A 22,909-nucleotide genomic window follows, 5' to 3' on the forward strand; every position below is an offset into this window, starting at 1 on the left:
ATGTACAGAGCTCATTCATGCATCTTTCAATCTTTTGTCGTTGGAAAGAATCGTCATAGATCCTTTCCAACAATAAAAATCTAACGAGTGGTACCAATGTCTCCCTTCAGTTACTAAACCAAAAATAAAAATGGCTGAAAATACCCCTTGGGGTTATACCACTATCTGATAGCACTGGCAGACAGGCAACACCTTTTCCTGCCCAAAATATGTGTATTATATTAAAGCGAGTCATTTCAGAGATTGTACTTGTGATTGGCTCTACCATTTTCAATTGGTATAATGCAAATTATGGTGCCAGACAACCAAATGACTGCCTGTTCTGTATATACATGATGGGAACACTCCATTATCTTTTTTTGTAAAGAATTTTATTCCTACCTAGGCTACATTTACAGAATAAAATATAGACAAGTCTGTGTTGGAAATGACATTGCTTTGACTGGTGCATCTAGCCCTCTCCTGAGTTTTTTTACATTATTAAAAGTAGGACAAAGGCAGGGATTCATTTTGTATCATTTTTCCCCCAGAGTAGTCTGTAATTATATTTAATTCTTAGAGGGAAAAAAGATTTTTTTTTGTCCTGTGACTTGAATTACATTTTATGGGTTTTTCAGCTTGAATGTTTGAAAAGAAGAGATTTCCCTTTGATCACTTTAAATAATTTCTCATCTCTTCAAAGCATAAGAGGTGGAGCCCAGCGGAGAAAATGACATTGGCTCATGTAATGAGACTTGTAAAAAGTTAGCAGAGCATCTTCTATTGAAAGTCAATAGTAGTTAATGAAGAACTCCAGGCAAATAAGACATACATGCAAACAATATACAGTCATTTTTTAAAGGATGGCATAGAATTATGGTTTGAGAGATATGCTTGTCCTGGATAGGTGACCAACGGGATAGTAAAACTAGACTCAGATTGACAGCTGTAGAGAAGCTTTAATATGAAGTCTGCAGTGGCAGCTCTATTTCTGTATCTGAACAACAGCTTTATAAATTGCCATCTTCAGATGAATTTTCAAATAATTATGACAAAGAAGGGAAAACGTAGAGTAGATATGCTTCATTCTAGTAATCTATACCTCTGCCTTATGTTACATGCATAAAGAGCTCAGATATGTGGCCGTAGGCAGAGGTGAGAAAATATCGTATTAGCCTTTTTCGTGCAAGCTAATGAACAATACAAATCTCTTATTTAAATTACAGTGAAAAAAAGTATTTCAAAATACACACAAAACCGAAATTGAACCCACATTTAAAATTATTTAAAAAACTTTAACTAAGTTGGTGTTATACCCCTACTGTACCTTATCATTATCTGTACCTGCACTGCAAAATACTGCCTGTTATTGAAAACGTTTACCATTGGGTCCTATTACTACTGCTCATACATGCTACAATCTTCTTTAATGCTATTGGGAAATCTAAGAGAGAATAGGGTAGTGTGAACCTTTCATTGAAATGAGTGGAGTTCACAAAAAGCATCCTCAAAAGAGAGCAGGAGTGTGGAGATCATGGAGATGTGGGAACCGGTATGTGTATGACTTTTCATAGCAGAACAGGAACGACTTCACAGGTCACTAAGTGGAATTCTCGAACTTGCAGTTTATAGCGACCCTGACGTTAGAAAAAAAAAAAATGCTAGTATGTGGATTTTTTTGCTAGAAAACACTTTTGTATGTCTCTGTTGTCAACTTTACATCAACTGCAATGCATGTGGTATGCAAGCTAAGCATGTATTCATTAGTGCTCATCAGATAAAGAAAGCCAAAGAAAAAAGCAGTTATGAAGACAACTATGATGGTGAATGTGAATCTCATTGCTGGAGAAGAGTAGTATTAAGAGGTAATGATCCCACCCCACCATTTTCAAGATTCACTTTGAACGTATTTTAAACACAACTAGAAGATAAATACCGAAATTTTGCTTAATTTTCACTTCGCGCAATCCATTTTCCGGCATAATGTAGAATAAGAAAGTAATAGGTTATTATTTTGAAAATAACCATCACAATATAATTTTCTGTTTAGTGTCCTTCAATTCTGCCATAAAGTGATGTATCTAAGGAAGCTGATAACCAGCTCCATATTTTTTTATGGTCACCCATCAATGGGTGATAACACTTGCTGTGATTTCACAGGTCTGTACTTTCCTGTTCTTTCATTATATTAAGCCTTTATTGAAACCATTAAAGTATTTTAAGGATGTTTAGTTGTCCTAAAGCAAAGGGAAAAGATGAGAATTTCCTATAAAATGTAACATGCAATAGCACAATCCTGTTATTCTCCTTATTTACATGTCACAAATTCTCATCATAATTCTCCTCGTTGGCCACCTGCTGTTCATCTCTAAATTTAGCATCTCCAAAATCATTATTCTTCTTTAATTACTTGGGTTTTGCTAGGTAAATGCATGCCTGTATGGTTTATGAAAAGAGCAGCATAAAAACAACACCATTCTTCAAAACTCCAATCTGCTGACATTGGAGGAAACCCATGGGGAAACAGGCTGCCATTACTGATAATACTAGTTGCATGGCTGATTGTGACTTCAATATTTTCCGAGGGGCTGACCTGGGACTAGCATGCAAAAAGTGAACTGTAAAGCTGGGTACAGATGCTCAGTAATTGTCACTGGAAACAATTGTTAATGATCATTTGTAGAGATAGTAGAATTAATCTGCATTGAGAAAACGGCACTATTATATTCTATTTGGAGGGCAGGGAGAAGAACTGCTGCGTCTTCCCCAAAGAAAAAAAAAAAAAAAAAAAAAAAAGGCAGTCGTTTCACCCGATACAATTAGTTACTACTATCTTGGGCAATGAAATTTGTCAAATATACCAGGCTTATTTAACCCCACGTTACCTGTCCCCTTTTCCTCGCGGGGAGCTGCATTTTCCTTTCTGCGATTTTATTCTTTTTTTACTTCCTTTTTGCAATCTTTGTCAATATTGATTGGCCAGGCCAGGATAACGTAACTCCTGCGTAGGACCTAATTAATTCCTGGCCTGTGCAGAGGAAGCCAGGGCCATCGGGTAAGCTGGCAACAAAAACTGAGGCTGAGCACACACAGATTAGCTTTTTATTTATTTATTTTTTTATTTGTTGAAGAACTTCGGTGTTCTGGCTGGTAGGAGAGATTATTGCAGAAGGGATATCGCCTGTCCCTTTCTGCAATAATAACCGTCCTGATTTTACCGTCCTGAACTTTAGTTCCACATTGCCAAGTCATAATATCTATTGTTTGTATTTTACACTCTAATATTGGACATTGGATCAGCATAACCACCAGGCAGGTAGAATTTTTGGCTGATTAAATCAGCCCTGGTTGACACCATATTTTCTTCACACTGAGAACTTGTTTCTATTCCCAAAATAAGCCTTTATCACCCTCAAGCAGTACAGGTTGACATTCAAAAAAGTTGCCCCCTAAATTTCATTTGTAAATACTGGTCTTCTGTGTAACACCCAGGCATGCATGCATGTCATGCAATGCTTGAGGCCTGGAAATGTAGCTGAAGAATTACATTAATTAGGAATTAAATTATTAAGAATTATTATTTTAATTAAGAATTAAATGTAACACCAATAATTGCATTATGGGAGTACATGCTGACTGTCCAATTGCCAGTAGTTAAAGAATTCTAGGCCTTTGATGATTTGTTATTTTGCACCTGGTTAGTTTGAGAGTTTTGGCTTTTGAATCACACAGGCAACAGCTGAAGCAAGTTTGGTAGAAATGACTTGGTACTCCCTCCCAATCCCTGCAAGGACAAGAAGCTTTGGTCTTTACATTTACTGAAAAGTAGAGCAAAAGCCTTTAGTACTTTCCCTTTGAACCCTTTTAATGGCTTTATTAGGATTCTGTAATCAGCCCCGTGTTATAGAAGACTGTTCTCGATTCACCCGCAGAACTGGGATGATGTCTCCTCGAACCTCCAGTGTATGACTTTGTTTGAGCTGAAGCTTGTGACAAGCTGACAAGCCAGGTACAGCTATCGCCTCCCCTCCTTTTCATGAATTTTAAGGAAGTGGCAATTGGTGATGGGAAGTTTTGACTAAATAAACAAAAACATGCAACTTTTCACTAATCCTAATTAACATTGCTATGGGGTTTATTCAAAACCGATCTTACATTCAGAGTCAAATCAATATTTACAGAGCATTAGAGCCTCAGAGAATTTGAAACCTTGTGATTAGAGTTCATCTGCGTTTTATCCGCTCTTCAAAGAAAAGCACAGACATCAAACGTAATTAGCCTTCATTCAGGAGTCAGTGACATTGCCTTATTCCCACACGCGCTGCTTCTCGGGGTTTAATAATTAAAGATCCTTTCTTTGATATTGCCCTTAATTTCTTTTTCACTGTTTTCCTCTTGGAATCTGTGAAATGTGAGACGCAGAGTACGCCGATAAAAAGCTCATCCTACAACGCAGGCAGACAGTTAAGCGTTCAGTTGCATTAATTAATGTGCAACAGATTAACTTGTCATGAACTGAAACGGAGACAGAAAAAGACAAAAATTAGAATATAAATTGGTTCCAACAAAGAGCCTTCAATTTGTGGGAGTTTGGGTGTTTCTACTGGGGTATTGCACAGCAAGGATTCCCAAGGCGGGATTTTGAAAAAGTTAACTTTTTCTTATTAAATCTTTTTTTACCACTTAAAGTGGGACTAAAGTCTGACAATCCTTAATCAGGCTAGTGGTTATTGCAAAATGGGACAGGCGATGCCCCTTGTCCAATAACTGTTCTTATCTGCCTGATTGTTGCCCAACTAATAAACTTTTCTAGAGTTAGTTGTCAGGGAATTCTGGTAATCCTGGTTTCCCTTGCACATACCTGTAAAAAGAAGAGCAATGAGTTGTGCTATCTTAGCAAGGCAAGGTGGCCATATATTGCATCCAATAAGAGAAGAAAAAAAATAGCGGTGCCCTGAGGTGGAATGGAAATAGAGTATTGCAGGTTTATTTCTTCTTTTCGGTATATTTTATTTTCTTTGTTATGATTTATATGTTTTTTTCATTATATTTTATTTATTATGACTTAAAAATGCTTTTTCTTTTAAAAAGAAACATGTGAGATTTAATAGTACCTGCTGATCCTTCTGGAATCATGAGCTGATAATTTCCTGTGTACTTCTCAGTTGCATTAAATCTCAGAAGGTCTAATAAGTCCTGGACAGTGTGAACTACAAAAAACAACTGTCATAGAGGTGGAGAATGAGTGGAGGGGGCATGTAGTCCAAATCAGGACTGAGCAGCCTAAGGTGACTTCAGTGCTGCTCTATGGATGCAGCACAAGGAAGGGAGTATTGTTGTTAAAGGACAAAAACGATCACCATAAAGGGTGAAAATGGGAACCTAATTTATTTCCCTAACTATATTTTTCACTTTTTTTGTTTTTCGTGTTTTTGGTTCATAAAAATTCTGATTCTGGATAAGAGTAAACCCCCAACATCTTTTTTTGGTTCTGCTTTGAGTCTTTTGTAGGAGATTTTCCTTGCTTTCCACTAAGTGTTTTTTTTTTTAATTAGAATCTGACTTTAGTCCTTCCCCGTTCCCAAATTGAGGTCAGTGTTCTGCATAATGTCTTGGTTAACCTATCCTGTAAAGGGTTGTTCAATTCAGACAGTGCAGAGATTCATATTTGTAGTGATCTGATCTTTTCAAACTGAATGATCATACACCTGAATGATCTGCATTCACCCAAGGATAATGTTCTATGATTGCCAGGTAATGTTCCCATGCACGGTTGTAAGGAACACGTCATTTCTCTTTGTTTGTGATCACTTGGCTGTCCTGATAAAATCGTTGAAGTGCTACATCGAGACTATAAATAGACATCTAGAATATAATCACACAATTTTCAGTATTTAGCCATGTGTGCTGGTCTCTAGCTGTTGTATGTCCTAGACTTAGATCTGTTATGGTTAATGGTAAATCTGTGTCTGGTATTCCCCACCTTTCATAAAATGTAGAACTGTAAATTGTGTTGTTTATCCTTGACTCATTACCCCCTGTGAACATCCAATTATATTGACTGCTTGACTACCAACATACCAAACCCTCCTTGTTTATCAGACCAGTTTTTACTATATATGTTTGAATTTATCCTGCTGCCTAGTCTGTCAAAAAAAAGCCCCAAATTGTACCAATAGACCAAAAATTGGACCAACAGAGAATTGTTGTGGGTACTATTTAGCTTTTAGCTCGAATTTGTGTTTTTAAAAAGGAAAAAAAATGTAAATCTTACAGGTGAAGAAAATTTCTTTTATTATCTCCTGACTTTGGCACCTGTCAAGCGGTGGGATATATTAGGCAGCAAGTCAACAGTTGGTTCTTGGAGGTGATGGGTTTTGATGGCTAGACGACTGGGTCAGAGCATCTCCAAAATGGCAGGATTTGGGAGATGTTCTTGATATTCAAATGTGGACCAAAGAAAGGCAAACAATAAACTGCAACAGGGTCATGGGCTCCCGAGGCTCATTATTAGCTCATTAATATTATTGCCCATCTAATTTGCAGAAGAGTGCCCATGCTGACCCATGTCCACATGTGAGCATCATACCTGGGCCATGGAGCAAGGGAGGAAGGTGACCTGCTCTGATTCCCTGTTCTTTAAAGTGGAACTAAACCCCACTATATATGCCTGTCCCCTGTCTGTGGCAGGACACACCTATCTTCTTCCTACTTGTGATCTTTGGGCATCTTGACTGGCTGGGCCTGGATGACCTAACTCCCATACAGATGAGCAAGAGTCTTCCTGTCCCAGGAAGTGGAAGTGAAGATAGTTTTGCCAAGTATACTGGCATCCAATGTCTGCACTTCATACTTTTTGCCATTTCCATATAGTAGCTAGGCCGATCAAGAATGCCTATTGCAAATAGGAAATTGTCTGTTCCTTTCTGCAATAAAGATCTGCCTGATCACAAATTTACAATGTGGAACGTTAGTTCTACTTCAAGATCATGTAGATGGACAGCCTTTTAGCCTATTCTTTTATCCGGGGTATGTACAGTGGCAGCAGATCAAAGGCAATGAAATTAGCTATGGGGGGGGTGATTATAGTGTTCTGATATGCCATTCATATTAATGCATATGGGCATGAAGTGGTTAAGAAACAATACTTAAAAAAAAAAAATATTAATAATACCGTGTTTCCCCGAAAGTAAGACCTACCCCGAAAATAAGACCTAGCACTTTTCCCCCAACCTGCCCTAATATAAGACCTACCCCAAAAATAAGACCTAGTAGAAAAATAAAAAAAATAAAAAAAAAATAAAAGCAAACATAAATTATATATATATATATATTATATATATATAATGTGCTAACATAAAACGTTTGGGTATAACCGTGTTTCCGTATACAACCTGACGCGTTTCGCCTTGGCTAGGCTTCCTCAGGGGTGGATTAGTGTATACAAATATTGGTCTATATACATTACACATAGAAAAATGCTTATTTGTGTTATGATAAATATGAGATGCAAAAGAAAATATAATGAACATAAAAGTATATATACAACTCTATATGTTGTCAGGGGTAAGAAGATAAGAGTATTTAGAGAATTACTTAGTATTCCACAAAAATTGTATATTATGAAGATTACATTATATATAATATATATGTTGTCAGGGGTAAGAAGATAAGAGTATTTAGAGAATTACTTAGTATTCCACAAAAATTGTATATTATGAAGATTACATTATATATAATAATCAATATGATGTAATCAATATATATATGTAGTGAAGTAAAATCACTCTGGTATCTATGCAAATGTTACTTTTTGAGAACTGTCCTATACTAGTGATGATAATTTCTAAGTTAGATTTCGGAGGGGAATGCTAATAAATGGAATGTGAAATGAAAATGAGGTTAGTCATTGAACACATATTTTTCATTTTTACCTAAAAAGGGGGGGGCTGTCTTATTTGATGGCCCTGCCTTATCATCGGGGAAACACGGTAGTAATCAGAGGAGGTCTGGGTAAAGGTGAGATGATGGACCTAATTAGGAGGAATTGAAAAAAACATTGGAAATCAATAGCCTAAGAGTAGCTCAAATTCCAAAAAAGAAGTTTATCATGAAGGTGAATTGACCTTACATGGGAATATATGCTTGCCAGTTTGACGAGCTGAGTAGCTAGCAGAGACGCTTTAAGAAAACTTTTAGATGGTGAGGGAAAAGGTGCTTTTTTATATGAAAAATCAAAATAATTATTGCCCTTAAAAATACCTTTACAGAATCATGCACAGATTACATGGAAAGACCCTGTTGCCATATAATGTGGATTTATGTATTTTATGCATAGTATTTACCTATAAAACATTCAAAGGCATTCAGCAAAAGACTGCAGCTGGGTACCTCCATCTTGGATGTAATGTCATCAGACTCATAGAGCTGTTAGTTTAATGACAGTAAGCAGAATTCCACTTCCGTGCCTAACTAGCAGGTATGTAAACGTTATGTAGAGAGATGAAGAGAGGGGTGGAGGAGCTGTACCAGCACTGAGATTATTGAGACGCTCCCAAAACAAGGAGAGGGTTATGACGTGCAAGGCTGGAGAAGGTTTGCTTAGGGAATTAACTCAAGTAGTAAAAATGTTTCTAAAGGTAAAGGCTTGTTGCAAGTTCATAACAATAGTTTATGGAAAGGAAAAACAATAATACCATGTATAATACTTTTAAGTAAGTTGATGACTGGGATCTCTTTAAAGTGGACTTTAAATTAGCATTAGATATATGTTTATGTTCATGCATGCATAGTTATTATTAGGAAAATGTTACACAGTTTTTTTTTATTACTGATCACAGAAATCACAGTACTTCCCCAGCAATTTTTATTTCATCTGCTATTCTCTCCAGAAGGATGGTACCATCTTTGTTTGGTCATTATCCAGCATCCCTATCTAGTGTAATACTTGGCGTCTGTGCAGTTTCTGGTAGCATTCACACAGATTTGCTCCTTTGTGCAACCTCTTTGCTTGTGGTGATACAAAACTTTACAGTTGACAGAAGTTAAAAAGTTGCAGACATGCTATGGACATGCTTCCTCCTGCTTGCAGCAAACTGATGACATCATCTCAGCTTTGCCAGAGTCACTTCACTTGAACCCAAGGGCCACATAATATTTGGATGAACCTTTTTTTTTTCAGGTTTTAAAAATTATTAAATGACCCACCTTAAGCATTTGACTGTAAGTGGTTAGTGGAGGTGATCACACAATCATCCGTTCTATGCTGCATTATCCACTTTATTCAGTATTCCTCTGTAGCAATAGATTTGTTGTATACGCCAGCTGCCAGAATCTGTTTTCCTGACACGGAGTAGGCGCTTAGTCTCTGAACAGGGCATTTCTCCAATTATACTGAGAAACCTCAAAACCGCAGACAGAAGAACACAAAAGCAATCTGCTAAAGGAACCTGCTACTTTCCTTTCACAGCACTCTGTCTAGATTGTGACTTGCTTGTATATTCTATTGATTATCCATGATTATCTCAGATGACATCCCAGAGAACTGTATCATCCTTCCACAAGAGATGTCTGCCTTCATAAATGTGTTGTAAAGGGGAGTGTAGACATGGATATTTCTTGTTCATGAGGGCTGTGGTTATATCAAGTTTTGTAACTTCATAGGAAGAACTTTTGTTATCATCCACCCTAAAATATAACACAAGTTCCAGTATATAAGTTATAAAACAAGTTATAAAACAAATTCCAGTTATATAAGTACGAGACTTCTGCAACAATTACAACAATTATCTTAAAGCTGAACTCCAAAAAAAGAAAGAGACCCCATCCCACTGTAAGGGTAAACTGCTCCTTTTGCATAGTGGATGATGATCAAGGTGATCTACTTATCTTATTTCTCTCCTCTACAGGTTTTCTTTTTTTGTGCAACCAGTCCCCTAAACCGTCTTGCTTTCGGTGTTTGAGTGGTTTCAGCTTTCTGCTTTAATCATTTACAGTATTCCTGTATTGTACAGGAGACTGCTGAGGGTCTGGCAATGCATTGAACCATCACACAATGAATACAAGCTGCTAAGATAGCAAGGGATAATGTGTTTATATCATCACCATCCCCTAGGCAGAATGAGCAATTTTGGTGGAGAATGGGACCCACTGTAAGGGTAAATCTTTGTTTCCTTCCCCCTGGACCTTGGCTTTACAATATGTACAAAAACAATAAACATTCTGTTTTCAAATACATGTAAATAAGACTGTTGGGCATTAGGAAATATTTTTTTCTCTCTCAATTCACGTTTTTATCCTATAAACAAATGCTTAGGTATATAATTGGGGTTACATCAGATCAAATGACCAGACAATAAGCTTTCAGGGGATATTTGTGGAACTAGTTTCTTGTATAGCAAAACAACACCTTTCCTGGCAGGATATGGATTTAATACTTTGTATTTTACCCACTATTTGGTGCCAAGTTACAAGTTTGCCAGCTGATCACTGGAGAAACTTTTTTACCTTCCTGCAGTAAACATATGACATCTGACAATTTTTATTGATAGAAGGTAGAGCTTTTTGGAAACTCTTGAAGTTCCTTTATGGTGTAACATGGATTTGTATGTCAGGAATGTAGACTTGTAAGGTTACTGAAAGTACCAATTTAAAGGGAGTCTTGATGTGAGGTGAATGGAGGAGGCCATTTCTGAAGTTGTCTTTGAGAATACTAGTTCCATGGATGCCATGATGAAGAGGTGGGCTCCAGTGTTTTTGAGTTGCTGATCTAGAACAAGTATAGAGATTAGGAAATCTGACATGTTCTCTTTCAAGAAGCTCTTCCTTCACTTCCTTCATTAAAAAAAGAAATGTGTCTACTCACACTGAAGAATGATAGGGTTTGGTGCTGGAAGAGTAAGAACTTTCTTTCAGGGCCTGGGTTAGGGCACATGGATGGGCCAGCAGTGCCACATGCATGTTTTTTGTTTTTTATTTAATTGGATACATAAGTTTATATGCAGTGTTTTTAGGCCAATTGTGGCTATGGACAGCTGATTGTTTGTACTGCACCACCCTTAAGGGGTAAGCCCTTTGCAGGTTCTTTCTTCGTTCCCCCCACCTTGTTGAGAGAAGTGCCAGTCCTGTACTATGAAGCCTCCATGATAGCACACTTTTATAGCCCCAACAAGATACACAGAGGCTCTTTAGACCTTGGCAGAGTTGGTCTAACCTCTGTATGGTATTTGTATGAATTCCTTTTGTGTGATATAGCAGCCTGCAGCACAGAGAGCTTGTTACAGATCACTTGCTGTGTCTGCAAATGTTTTCGATGTCTGCCCTTATTTTGTGCTGTCCTTGCCACAGAGAATTAGGTAGAAAAGAATACATTTAGCTTCCATGTGGGAGATGCATTTGACCCCGTGATGGTTTTCTTAGTCCTAATAAACTTCTGAGCTCTCCTAGACTATTACCTATCCATCCTTTCTAAGACGCTGTGTATTTCATCCTCACTGATGACAGTTCGATTCCTGCACAAGTAATAATCTCTTCTAGACTCTCTATCTTATCCTTTCCCTACAGAGCCAATAGCTGTCAACTTGAAAAATGAATTATTGCCTAAATATTAGTAGCTGTTTACAGTTACTGTGCAAACTCTTCAGCAATATTCCAGCATGAATGAAATGCTGCCTGTGCAATCCACCTTTTCTCTGACATGGCTCTGATGAGCTTAATACAATCTCTTATTTATATTGGATGACCCTGTTCAATAAATCACCAAATATTAAAGCTCAACCAGTTTGGTACATTTTTTTTTGTAAAATGGTCATTAGCTTATTATTCCAAAAACACTTTGTGGCCCTAGAACATGTTAATGTTGCAGTTGTATCTTAAAGTGATCATAAAAGGGTAAATATATGGAAGCTGCCATTCCATAGCCAGGCAACGTACAGCAAACATAGAGCAATAAGCACTACAGGTAAGTTTTAAGGCTGGATACACAGATTTCACACATTTTTGTAAACCCCTGAAGGCAGTGTTTCTCAACCAGGGATCCTCCAGAGCTTGCTACGGGTTCTTTGGGCAATGAGCAGTTTGTGCCTTTCAAGTCAGTTAACTGACACCAATAAACTTTTGTAACCATGCCATTCTTTCCAATGGCCAGCAATGTAAGGCACATTCTTTCTTCTGACCATACTAATATACTGTGATCTGTGGATATATTAATAGTAGGGATTCCAATAAGCCCTGGAAATTATCTTAAGGATTTCCCCCAACTTAAAAAAGGTGACCAGTGTGCTGGGTATAAATCTAGAAATATACTGCAAAAGGACACAAACGCCCATCTTTATACCACAATTTAAGTTGGAGACGTGATCAATACTCATTCATCGAAGTTCATGGATCTGATGTTGTCATCCAATAAAATTCAATGCAAGTGTCTTATTGCAGGTGATTAGCTCCAGAATGTCTTTCCTTTACTTCTCAAATTCATTTGTGAATTTTGTCTTTGTATGGAAGTAAATGTGGACCCAATCCTTTTTTTTTTCAGTTTGTTAATGAATATGGTAAATTTGACAATATTACTTGTAAGTAGATCTAAAAAGATCAAATTGCAAAAAGGCAGGACAAGCAAATTTAATATACACTTCTGTAACTATATCCCAATCACTATACATGATGTAGTTGTATCTGTTTTGTGGTTTTGTATACTGCGCATTGTTCACGTTATCCCATAATTATTCTTTAAGGGCTTTATCCAAAATCTGTGTTGATATCTCTCTCAAAGTAATTCTTTCACATATCTTAAACATCTGCCATTATATTATATAAGCTACATCAAATTTGCAAACCCTAACACTTTAATATATCAAATTTGTGCCTTTTGCATTTATTATGATTATTATTACACAGTATTTATATAGCACCAACATATTATGCAGGACTTTACAAAGTCTTTAATGGTGTCACTAACTGTTCCTCAAAGCGGCTCACAATCAAATGCCCCCACCATAGTCATATGTCTTTAATACAGTTAAATGTTAATTTTCAGGGGGAAGCCAATTAACCTAACTGCATGTTTTTGGAATGTAAGAGGAAACCGGAGTACCCAGAGGAGACCCACACAAACACGGAGAGAACCTCCAAACTCCATGCAGATAGTTTCCTGGCCGAGATTCAAACCTGGGACAGAGCGCTGCAAAGGCCAGAGTGCTAACCTCTAAACCTAATTCCTTGAAAAACTCTTGTTTGCAACACACAAATGATCTCTTCTATTAGACATTGTATTTGTTCTTTCTTCGGTTTGGTGTGATGATATTTGTTATAACAGTGATGTCAGGACTTCTAGTGCACAGTAATAATTCCTATTGTCATGCTTTATTTTGTTGCTAGTGATTTTAGCAGGTTTTCTAGTATGTGTTACTAGGAACATAAAGTTGTTAGATTGTGGTAGATTTGAATCCACAGGACGTGATAGCTTTCTTATGTGTCGCTCATCTCACAGACTTTTTTGCACAATGGTTACCTGGTCTTTTCAACCTGCTTGAAAAATGTCCTATTGGGGACTTGTTGAACACATTGGTAACCCTGTGCCAAATACAGATTTAGCTACGTACACATGTCAGATGATTCTCGTCCGATAATCAGGGCTGATATCGGACAGGAATCTGGTGTTTACAGTGCTCATTGTCCATCATGCCAACGACCGTCCTGGTGGATCAACGTACGCCGAACAACCGTAAAAGGGGAGAGTGTGCAGCGGGTTATGGATATGTCATTCTCCTCCTCTGAATAGAGCACATAGGCGCTGTATATAGAGTGCTCATTCATGCATCCTGCAGTCGTTTGTCGTTGGAAAGGATTGTGAAAGATCCTTTCCAACGACAATTTTTTCGTGTGTGTACCCAGCCTTAAAGCAGATGGAAACCCCAACATAATTACCTTTAGTTTACTACTGCACCACCATTTATTTTCAGCTTTATTTTATTTATTTATTTGTTTTTTGTTTTTTTAACAATTCTGTGCTGCTGTTATTCTACATCCATGTTGAAGCCACTTTGTGTTAATATGTATGTGCTCCAACAATAGCTGCACTTCTGAAGGTAGGCAACCCATGCCTGCATAATGTGTATCAAATGGTCACTTCTAGTCTCTACACGCCAACATTGGTTATATTGGGTTTTAATGATCAGGTTTATTGCTTTAAAAATACTATTGAAATACAATTGCTGGCTGTGTGATTATTGGATTTTACATGCTGTATTTGCATTTAGTTATGAAGGCCAGGGTTGTCTCTAACCATGACCGCTGTGCTTGTTTTGTATACCATATGCTGTTAGGTGAATGTGTTACCTATTAAACTAATTTTTGCATTGCAGAAGTTGCTCAATGATGTGTTACTTGTCCTTATTATGTGGTTATTTTTTCCCTTTCAGATATGCCACTGCACGTGCGTCGTAGTAGCGATCCGGCATTAGTGGGGATTACCACCTCAGTCAGTGACTCCAATTTCACATCAGAAGAACCCTCTCGCAGAAACCCCACAAGATGGTCTACAACAGCAGGCTACACCAAGAAAAACCCTCCTGCAGGCCACACCACCAATGACAGAAAGGTATGGATCGCACATTTTGGTGCCTGCTGCTCAGTTTTCCCATTCTTCTCTTCGGTCGTAATTGTTTCTTCATGTCAGTTGTGTTATTGCTGCAATTTCCACTGGGCCACAGCCCCGAGGCAGCTATTCTCCCTGCGAAAAGTACAGTTGTTATGTCTGCTGCTCTGCTGTCCCTGTCGATGGGTCGCAGAAACAGAGACATGTTTTGAAACAATTAGCCTTCTCAAAGTTCACCTTTTCCCATCTGTAAAGCCATATGCTGCAGGATCACTGGATTCGGAACCTCAAAAATCAGCATTTAATTTCTGCAGCATGTAAAAAACGATACCATCTTGCAAGTATTGTTGGAATAGTTTTTGTAAACCATTTTTTAGAACAGGATTTGTAGGCAGTATTTTATTTCTCAAACGTATATCTGTATTGACACTTTGTTTAGCTTGGTAATAAAACAAAATTTGGCAAGCAGAACATTATTCTTAGGGATCAAAAATGTTCGTTTCCTTAAATATGGCTTCTCCTAGCTAATAAACGATCCAATGCTTGAGAAGTATTACTTACCGAGGTGACATATAATCCTATTGTTTAGAAGAAAAAAAAACATACTAGTGGACTGATCCTCTTTATTCCAGAGATTAATGTGACTGGACACTTTATGTATGGTGCAGGACCAGCAGCCACATGTGCGCTACAGTAAATACTCCAAATGCTGTGCGCCACCAATCTACCCCACTCCCTGTTCTGTTTTCTTTCTGTGGCATCTCCTTTGGAAACCCCTACTAAGCAAAGAAACATTCCCAAACACACCAAATGTAGGCTGCTTATAACACAGTATCAACAACACTTGAATCTGGATCTACTTTTAGTGCCTACCAGATCCCTGCAAAAATCCCTTTGGGTTTGTGATTCCAATTATCGCATCCTACAAGTGAGTCTCCACTTGTTACATTTGTCTGTCCTTCTCATAACCAAGATGTTTAGTTTGGTTTTGAGCTATATGTAGTCATTACCTAGGCTTATGTCAGTGGGCTCCAATCAATATTAAATGTACTCCACTTTGATATTTATATTTCATCTATCTTTGGTGCTTAGGTCTGAACAAAAATATGTATCAGTACAGTTCAGATTCATTAAACCCGTGCTTACATTAGTGGCAGGAGAATGCAAAAACTGCTGTTTGTTTTTGATGCTCCAGTGTGCTCCATTATACATTGACACATATGGCTGGGACTTACATAGAGATCACCGGCATTGTGCTCAGCGTCCCCCTTATGTCTATGGGGGTATATGCTGTGCCTTAGAGTTAAACTATTATAAAAATGTGCCCACTTTTGCCTGGTAAATGGTTAATATAGGAAAATTTTCGAGTCCGCTTTGTTCTCCCCTATCATAGGCCCATTCAGCATATTCTGATAAGGACAGTTGATGAAAATGTTGGTTCCTAAACCTAGTCCTGTCTTGTAAAGGCATGAGGGATATTTGTAATAGAATTAGATATTATGATGTACTATTGCTCGAGTTGAGTTCTTTTGAAGTAGAATTCAACTACATACAGTTGCCAACCAACATGGCAATGGTGCCAAAGCTATCAATTTTTTAAAATAGGTATCATAAATTGTTGACTATTTTCCCCAGCTTTGTCCATTGCTTAGATTCTTTGTAATAATAAAAAAATAATCAAAAACGAACACACACCAGTATATTCTTACAGGGTTATTTTGCTGGGATAGTCAAACTTCAAAAAAGCAGCTACATTTGTTTTTGATCTCAAACCTCCAGGATTAAAGACTGATACACACATAAGTAAATATTGCAAAGGGGGTCAGTTGCATAAAGAGCATTGCATCTTTAGAATGTGGAAGATGGTTGCATTTTCATTTGATGTACAGTACAGTTGAGTGAAATGACCAGTTCTATTGATGTTACAAAAAATAGATTTCAGAGTAGCTGGAAAAACGGTGTGACTATATGAATGTGAAAATTGCTCTTCCATTGTTGTGTTATTCCAAGCAGCAGTAACACCCAGCTGGGCAGATGTGTTAAGTCTCCCACTTATATTCTGCTCCTGATCTAAGTGGCAGCTCTGCACTACAATCACACCGACCAGCTGCTGGCTTTCTACTTAACAGGTGGATGTGACTGTCTGTAAATTCAAACAATAAGCTACAGGCTGGTGAAACCACACCGCAGGCAGGGTTCTTGCATGTATGATAGCTGGAGTCCTGTGCTGCGCTCTATTGGCTGATCTGCCAAAATCGGAGCACCTCTCATATTCTGCCTCTTTGCTATACCATCACTCTCCCCCCCCCCCCCCCCCCCCCCCCCCCCCCCCCCCCCCCCCCCCCCTCCCCCCCCTTATCTAATGGTACCAATACATCAGGTTTTCTGATCGGTATTACTGGACAGGTTGTGAGGTGGTTGAAAAAGAAACCACTAAGCTTGAGCGTAGTCCTGAGGTCATTATTTTCTGTATCATACGTTTCATTCGCTCTATCTCATTTTGGTGCCTTTTTATATTTTAATTTTTTAAAAAACATTTTAAAGCAGAGTCTGTTCTGTTAGCATTTTTTTCAATGTCACCATTTGCGTTCAGTAAACAATTTTCTTGGATTTTGTTTTTGGAAATCATATTTTCATATGATGAGTAGCCTACAAAACCGCTATGCTTTAATACTTTTCTTCATATTAAATTATAGCAATCCTTTTTTTAGGTATTTTATCATTTTAAAGCCTAAAACAATGACATTTGAAGCACTACCCTGGTCTGCCCACACACCTATTACATTGAACCTTATTAACAATGTAGGCATGAATATGGCAGTAATGTAAAACGTCCCACATCTGATGCTCAAACAAAAGAACTATGGTTGTAGTGTTAGCATGAAAAGATGTTCCAGTCCACATTTATTTTACGGCTTGTATAAATGCACTCTGGGTTCTCATCTGTGCATCATTCTCGCGCTGGCTTCTTGTTCTACACTCCCCTTTGTAGGGTGACACACTTTGGGGAGCCGTTTAGATCAACCAAGTGCTGCAATAATGCCTGAGTGATGCTGCAAGCTTTATTCTTCTGACGAAGCACTTGAACGTATTGATCCATTCTGTCTAATATACTCAACCAGCTCCATTGTCTGGGGAGCGATTGGCAGGCTCGGGAGCGTACAGTAAGCTAGCACTTGACTGAGTTTTTAGCTCTATGGAACTTGATCTGATTTTGGTGGGCCAAGTGCCAAGGAGTTTTAGTGCCATGGGGGTGTTTTTAGTTTCTCATACTACACCATGCTATTTTGGCTGTCAGATTTATATCTACATATTTTATGAAATTACATTCATTTTTTTATGGAATTTTGTAGCATGAGAGCTGTTTCTGGTTTCAAATATATATAATTAGTAATATAATAGACAAAACTATCTTTTTTTTGTTGTTGTTATTGCACGAAAAGGCCTGTATTGGATTCATTATATTTTTCAGTGTTGGGTAGATACTTTATGTCCATTTTAATGCATGCGTCTTTCCATAGGCTGTAGTGGTGGTGATGGTGGTGGTTTCCCAAGAGTGTATATGCTCTGTGTATAGTGTCAGAATAGTTTAACCATGTGTTTTTCTTTCTTTTAAAACAGAAAGATGAGAACTACAGGAGTCTGCCCAGAGATACCAGTAACTGGTCTAAACAGTTTGAAAGGGATAAAGCCCGCTCTTCCCTGAGTGCCAGTCACCCCCTGGTGGACAAGTGGCTAGAGAGGCAGGAGCAGGTAAAATACTGAACCTTTTCTTTAATGACATTAATCAAAGATAGTCCAACCCCTAGAGATTGCCCAGCCATCTGTAACCATTCCATAATAAACTCCATATTACTGTACTAAGAAATGCATTAGTAAAAAGATATGTTTACTAGTTTTTATGACTGATCATAATTGCATTTTCTGGTTATTGCTTTTTCTTTGATTATAGTGAAGCCAGGATGCTTTGGCACATTGCTGTCATGCGTGCCTGTAAATGCTACTTACTTTCCGAAACATTGTGAGTTTTCAGAGTTTCAACACCCAAAAATCCACAGCACTAGGTTATAGCTGTGCACTCCATAAAGGATTAGATTGTACGCTTTTACAGAATCCCTGCTGAGAAATAAGTTCCTTCAGAGGTTGCTAGGGGTTCCTTGGACAATTTGTGCATCCCAGGTCAGTTTAGGTGACACCAATGATCTTTTTGGCGATCAGTAAAGGTGACATTTAAAACTTACTTCAGGACTTCCCCAATGTAAAAACGGTTTAAAAAAGCTGAATTAGACTGTAAAAAGGTGCATTTGAGCGAGTGCTTCCCTCAAGCCTCCTTCGTTTCATCGGTTTCTGGAGCTGGAAAGGTTTCTAACTTGCCAATTAGCTGAGTCTTTATTAGAGTCTTACCATGGTAGATACGGTTTATGCCTTTACTAAGACAGCCAGGGTTTAGAAATCATCTGCAATATGACAGTTATGTCTGACACCCTTCTAAGTGGATAGCGTGTGAAGTAAGGGTTTTGCGTGGCCACAGAGGTCATGCTTAAGATGACACCTTGCTGAATAAAATGGAACCCAATTATAGGAAACATACATTTTTCATTGGAAAAGTCCTAGTTATACGTTTTGTTTATGACTCTTGAGCAAGTCAAAGTACAATTCACTCCATTTAATATTCTTGGGAGTCACACTTCGTTAATGCCCGACTCCCAGTTAGCCGCTATAGAGTGACCGAGAAGTGGTTACACAGCATGTTTTTTTCCTCCACATGACAACATAACCCACAAATGTGATTCTTTAAAAAAAAAAAAAAAAAATATATATATATATATATATATATATATTTTTTTTTTTCATTGTATAAATGATTTTTTTTATTACTGTCTTTAAAACTCATTGCTTTGCACATTTAAATACAGAAACACAGCAAAAGGCTGCATTTCACTTTCCTTGTTTACAATGCAAATGCATTTTAATAAGACCTGCTCTGTTCAAAGTAGGAGAACTCAAATGCAGCCTTGGAAGTGTCTTCTACACTACACCATTGAGGTAAATGGGGTCTGCTGACCTTTGTTTGATTTTTTCTGCCCTTATCTTTCTGCAGAATATTCCTGACTGTGTTTTATTTTCCCTGTCATTTGAAGTCCAATCTATAAAATGGGCTAGTTATAGTAGTGAGAGAACTGGTAGGGCCTTTTCCTTTTTTTCATGACAACTGTCAATTGTGAAAACAATGATAGGGTCAGCTTATTATTTTTTTCTTGTCAGAATCCTTCCATTTAGTGTAGGCTTTGGTTACTTGGAGCTTTTAATTTGCGGCAGAGCTACCTCTCCAATTAACAGCTGAATAGAATGAAGCTACCCGCGCTCGGTGATCACAGGTAGAGACCTGGAATCTTGTGGTGTCTCAGCAAGCACTTAAGATCAGGAATTTGTTCTCCAGTAGCCACATGGCCTAATCTGGGGCTTTGGGTAACTCAGACACTTTTTTTTTGAATAAAGCAGTGTCTAAAACAATATCTATTTCTTTTTATCCATCAATTATGTTTAAAATGTAATTCTTAAGGTGTCCTTTTCCAGTGTTGTTTTGATTCTGGTTGGTTGCTTTAGTAACTCGAACACTTTGACAAATTATGTCCACCAGGACCAAGGTGTTAATAAACAAAAGCTAAGAATTGTGAAGGGGTTGTCCACACTCGTCAATTATAATGTGAAGTTTTTTTTTTTCTCTTACCCACATATAAAGTATAATCCCTTTATTTGATGCTGTAGGTTTACACACTTTCAGCCCTGACAAACTCTTGGCAGAAATTTGGCCCGCTCATAATTACAGACTGTTAGAAGTGATCAACCAACTTACTATTGTCAATTGCCACAGCTACTCATGCATTACTCCCACTGCCAACATGAATAAGTATATTTCAGAACAGTCGTAGATTGAAATTGTAATGTTTTTCCATAAACATTGCAAATGTCCTGCTCCTCCTTTGCCTAGAATGTGAACGTAATTTACCCAAACACAATGAAATTATTTTATATACCAGTCTACCTCCTTTATTTCATTTCTACCCAGACTGATACAAAAATTTGATTTTCCAAAATCAAATTGCAGAAAATCACGAACAGCAGTGAACCAAATTAAAACAATGCAGACCTATGTAAGTCAATCTCTAGGAATTATTAAACAGGGAAAAAGAAAGTAGTTCAGGTTTTACTCCGGCTGTCTTGGTTGCATCTCGGCGCAGCCCCGCTAGTTCTACTTTACAGGGTAGATAGGAAAATTAAAAGCATTAGAGCCATTAAATCAAGTTACTAGTCTCAATGTAACTCGATTTTCAGTATTAAGGTCAGAGCGAGCTGTATGCTTGTTTTGACTTTTCAAGAACACAAGCAGGACATTCATTTGTTAATGCTTATTGTACATACAGTCTTTCCTTAATGATGTGTTCAGGATTATTATTGGACTTTAAAGTTCTAATATGTACTTTTCAGCAAATAAATTGGATTCAGTCAACTCCCAACACCAAATTTTCCTTATGTTTTCTATTTACGAGATCCCTACTTGTCGATCTTATATTGATGAAGAATGTCCTAGTATGTAATAGAAATTCAACAAAATCCCTGCGGTTATTTATTTTTTACTATTTTTCTTCCCGAGGGCTTTTATTGTAATTACAGCGGACAATATTGTCTTTTCTAATTAGTTTGTTTTAATACTGGAGAGATCAGCTTTTACAATATGTGTCCTCAAGCAATGTATTATTAAAGTGCACGAGGAGTAAATTTAGGACCACAAAAATAAAGCTTAACTGTATATAATTTATACTTCTAATTTTCCCGCCCGTGTCCCTCACCGTGGAGGTAAGATCCTCCATTCGATGAATTTCGTTGATTTTGTTAAACCACAAGCCAATCGTAGGGGGGGCAGGGTTTCGCCATCCAGCAGCAATGCAGGAAAGTGCAGCCACAATTAAGTGTCTGACCACTGAACTTTTGTAGGCCTTCTTTGAGAAGGTATTGAGTTGTAAGAGGAAAAATGCCGGGTCCTCAGGGACAAGTTGATCTGTCATCCGTTGAACTATGGACCTAACCATGGTCCAGAAGTTTTTCAGCAGAGGACAGAGCCAAAACAAGTGGAGTAGTGTACCCTTCTCCGTCTGACATCGCCAACAACGGTCTGATATTTCCGGGAAAATGCGATGTAGTTTCTCAGGGGTACGATACCATCTCGACACCACTTTGAAACAGATTTCTTGGTAATTACTCGCAATGGAGGCCTTATGGGTCCAGAAAAGGATATTTTCTTTCTGTTCTTCCGAAAATGATCGGCCCAATTCGGCCTCCCAAGAAGCGAAGAATGGGGGTGTGAGTACAGGGGGGGAGTCCTGTAACATGCCATAAACCACAGATAAGGTGTGTCTGGTCCCTCCCCCCCCCACACACAGCCGCTCAAAAGGAGTGAGGGTTCTGCAGTATGTCTGGGCCGGGCGCAGACTAGTAAAAAAGTGTGTTATTTGCCTGGTTCTCCAGGAGTCCATATGGAAATCACCTGTAGCGTCCTGGAGGTCCTTGGGTTCAATCCAGCCATCTGCTTTAATAAAATGCATCGCCCTGCACCTCCCTCCAGAGAGCAGATCCCTGAATCTCCTGTCCTCTATCCCTGGAGGGAAGGACGGGTTACCCAATATCGGGTATAGGGGCGATGGGGACGGAGAGAGATGCAAACGGTGGAAATTCCTAACCGCCAGCTCCCACGTACAGCCCAATGTAGGATGAGATTTGAGATCCGGAAGGGCAACCAGAGGTAGCCAAGGCAGGAGGTGCAAAGGCGACGGGGAAAAACACTGTTCCAATAAGATCCACTGCTTAAATCTCCCATTCCTACACCAGTCCAGTACTCTTGTCAGGTGGGCCGAGAGATAGTATTGAGATAGGTTTGGGACCCCCAAACCCCCGACCAATTTTGGCCTCATAAGCAGAGTTCTGCTAAGTCTAGGAGCTTTATTACGCCAGATACAGCGGAACAACTTAGAGTGGAGATTCCTAAAAAAGGAACCAGGTATCTTAATGGGTAGCGCCTGAAAGAGGTATAAAAACCTAGGGAGAACATTCATTTTTATGACATTTATGCGCCCCATCCAAGAGAAAGTCAGCTTGTCCCACTTATCTAAATCAGAATTTACTGTGGAAAGCAATGGGGCAAAATTTCTCTGAAATAACTCTGGGAGTAATCTAGGAATTTTAGTACCTAAATATGTGATAGCCTCGGTTTCCCATCTAAACGCAAATGACCGCTGTAGATGGGTGCGGACTCCAGGTAGTAATGACACATCCAAAGCT

At 38.3% G+C, this 22,909-nt stretch overlaps 1 protein-coding gene across 11 annotated transcripts in view; it reads left to right on the forward strand.

Moving 5' to 3' along the window:
- Positions 1 to 22,909, forward strand: part of PARD3 (par-3 family cell polarity regulator) — a 387,075-nt gene that overhangs the window by 128,155 nt on the left and 236,011 nt on the right. For 8 of the 11 annotated variants that reach the window (XM_072412641.1, XM_072412646.1, XM_072412650.1 and 5 more), the window contains exons 4-5: positions 14,397 to 14,575; positions 18,194 to 18,325. In XM_072412641.1, coding sequence (XP_072268742.1) covers positions 14,397 to 14,575; positions 18,194 to 18,325 — 311 coding nt within the window. The remainder of the gene's footprint in view (positions 1 to 14,396; positions 14,576 to 18,193; positions 18,326 to 22,909) is intronic. The other 3 variants (XM_072412648.1, XM_072412651.1, XM_072412652.1) reach the window with 1 other exon arrangement.

The sequence above is a fragment of the Pyxicephalus adspersus genome, chromosome 5 (assembly GCF_032062135.1).
Source record: "Pyxicephalus adspersus chromosome 5, UCB_Pads_2.0, whole genome shotgun sequence".
Taxonomy (NCBI): domain Eukaryota; kingdom Metazoa; phylum Chordata; class Amphibia; order Anura; family Pyxicephalidae; genus Pyxicephalus; species Pyxicephalus adspersus.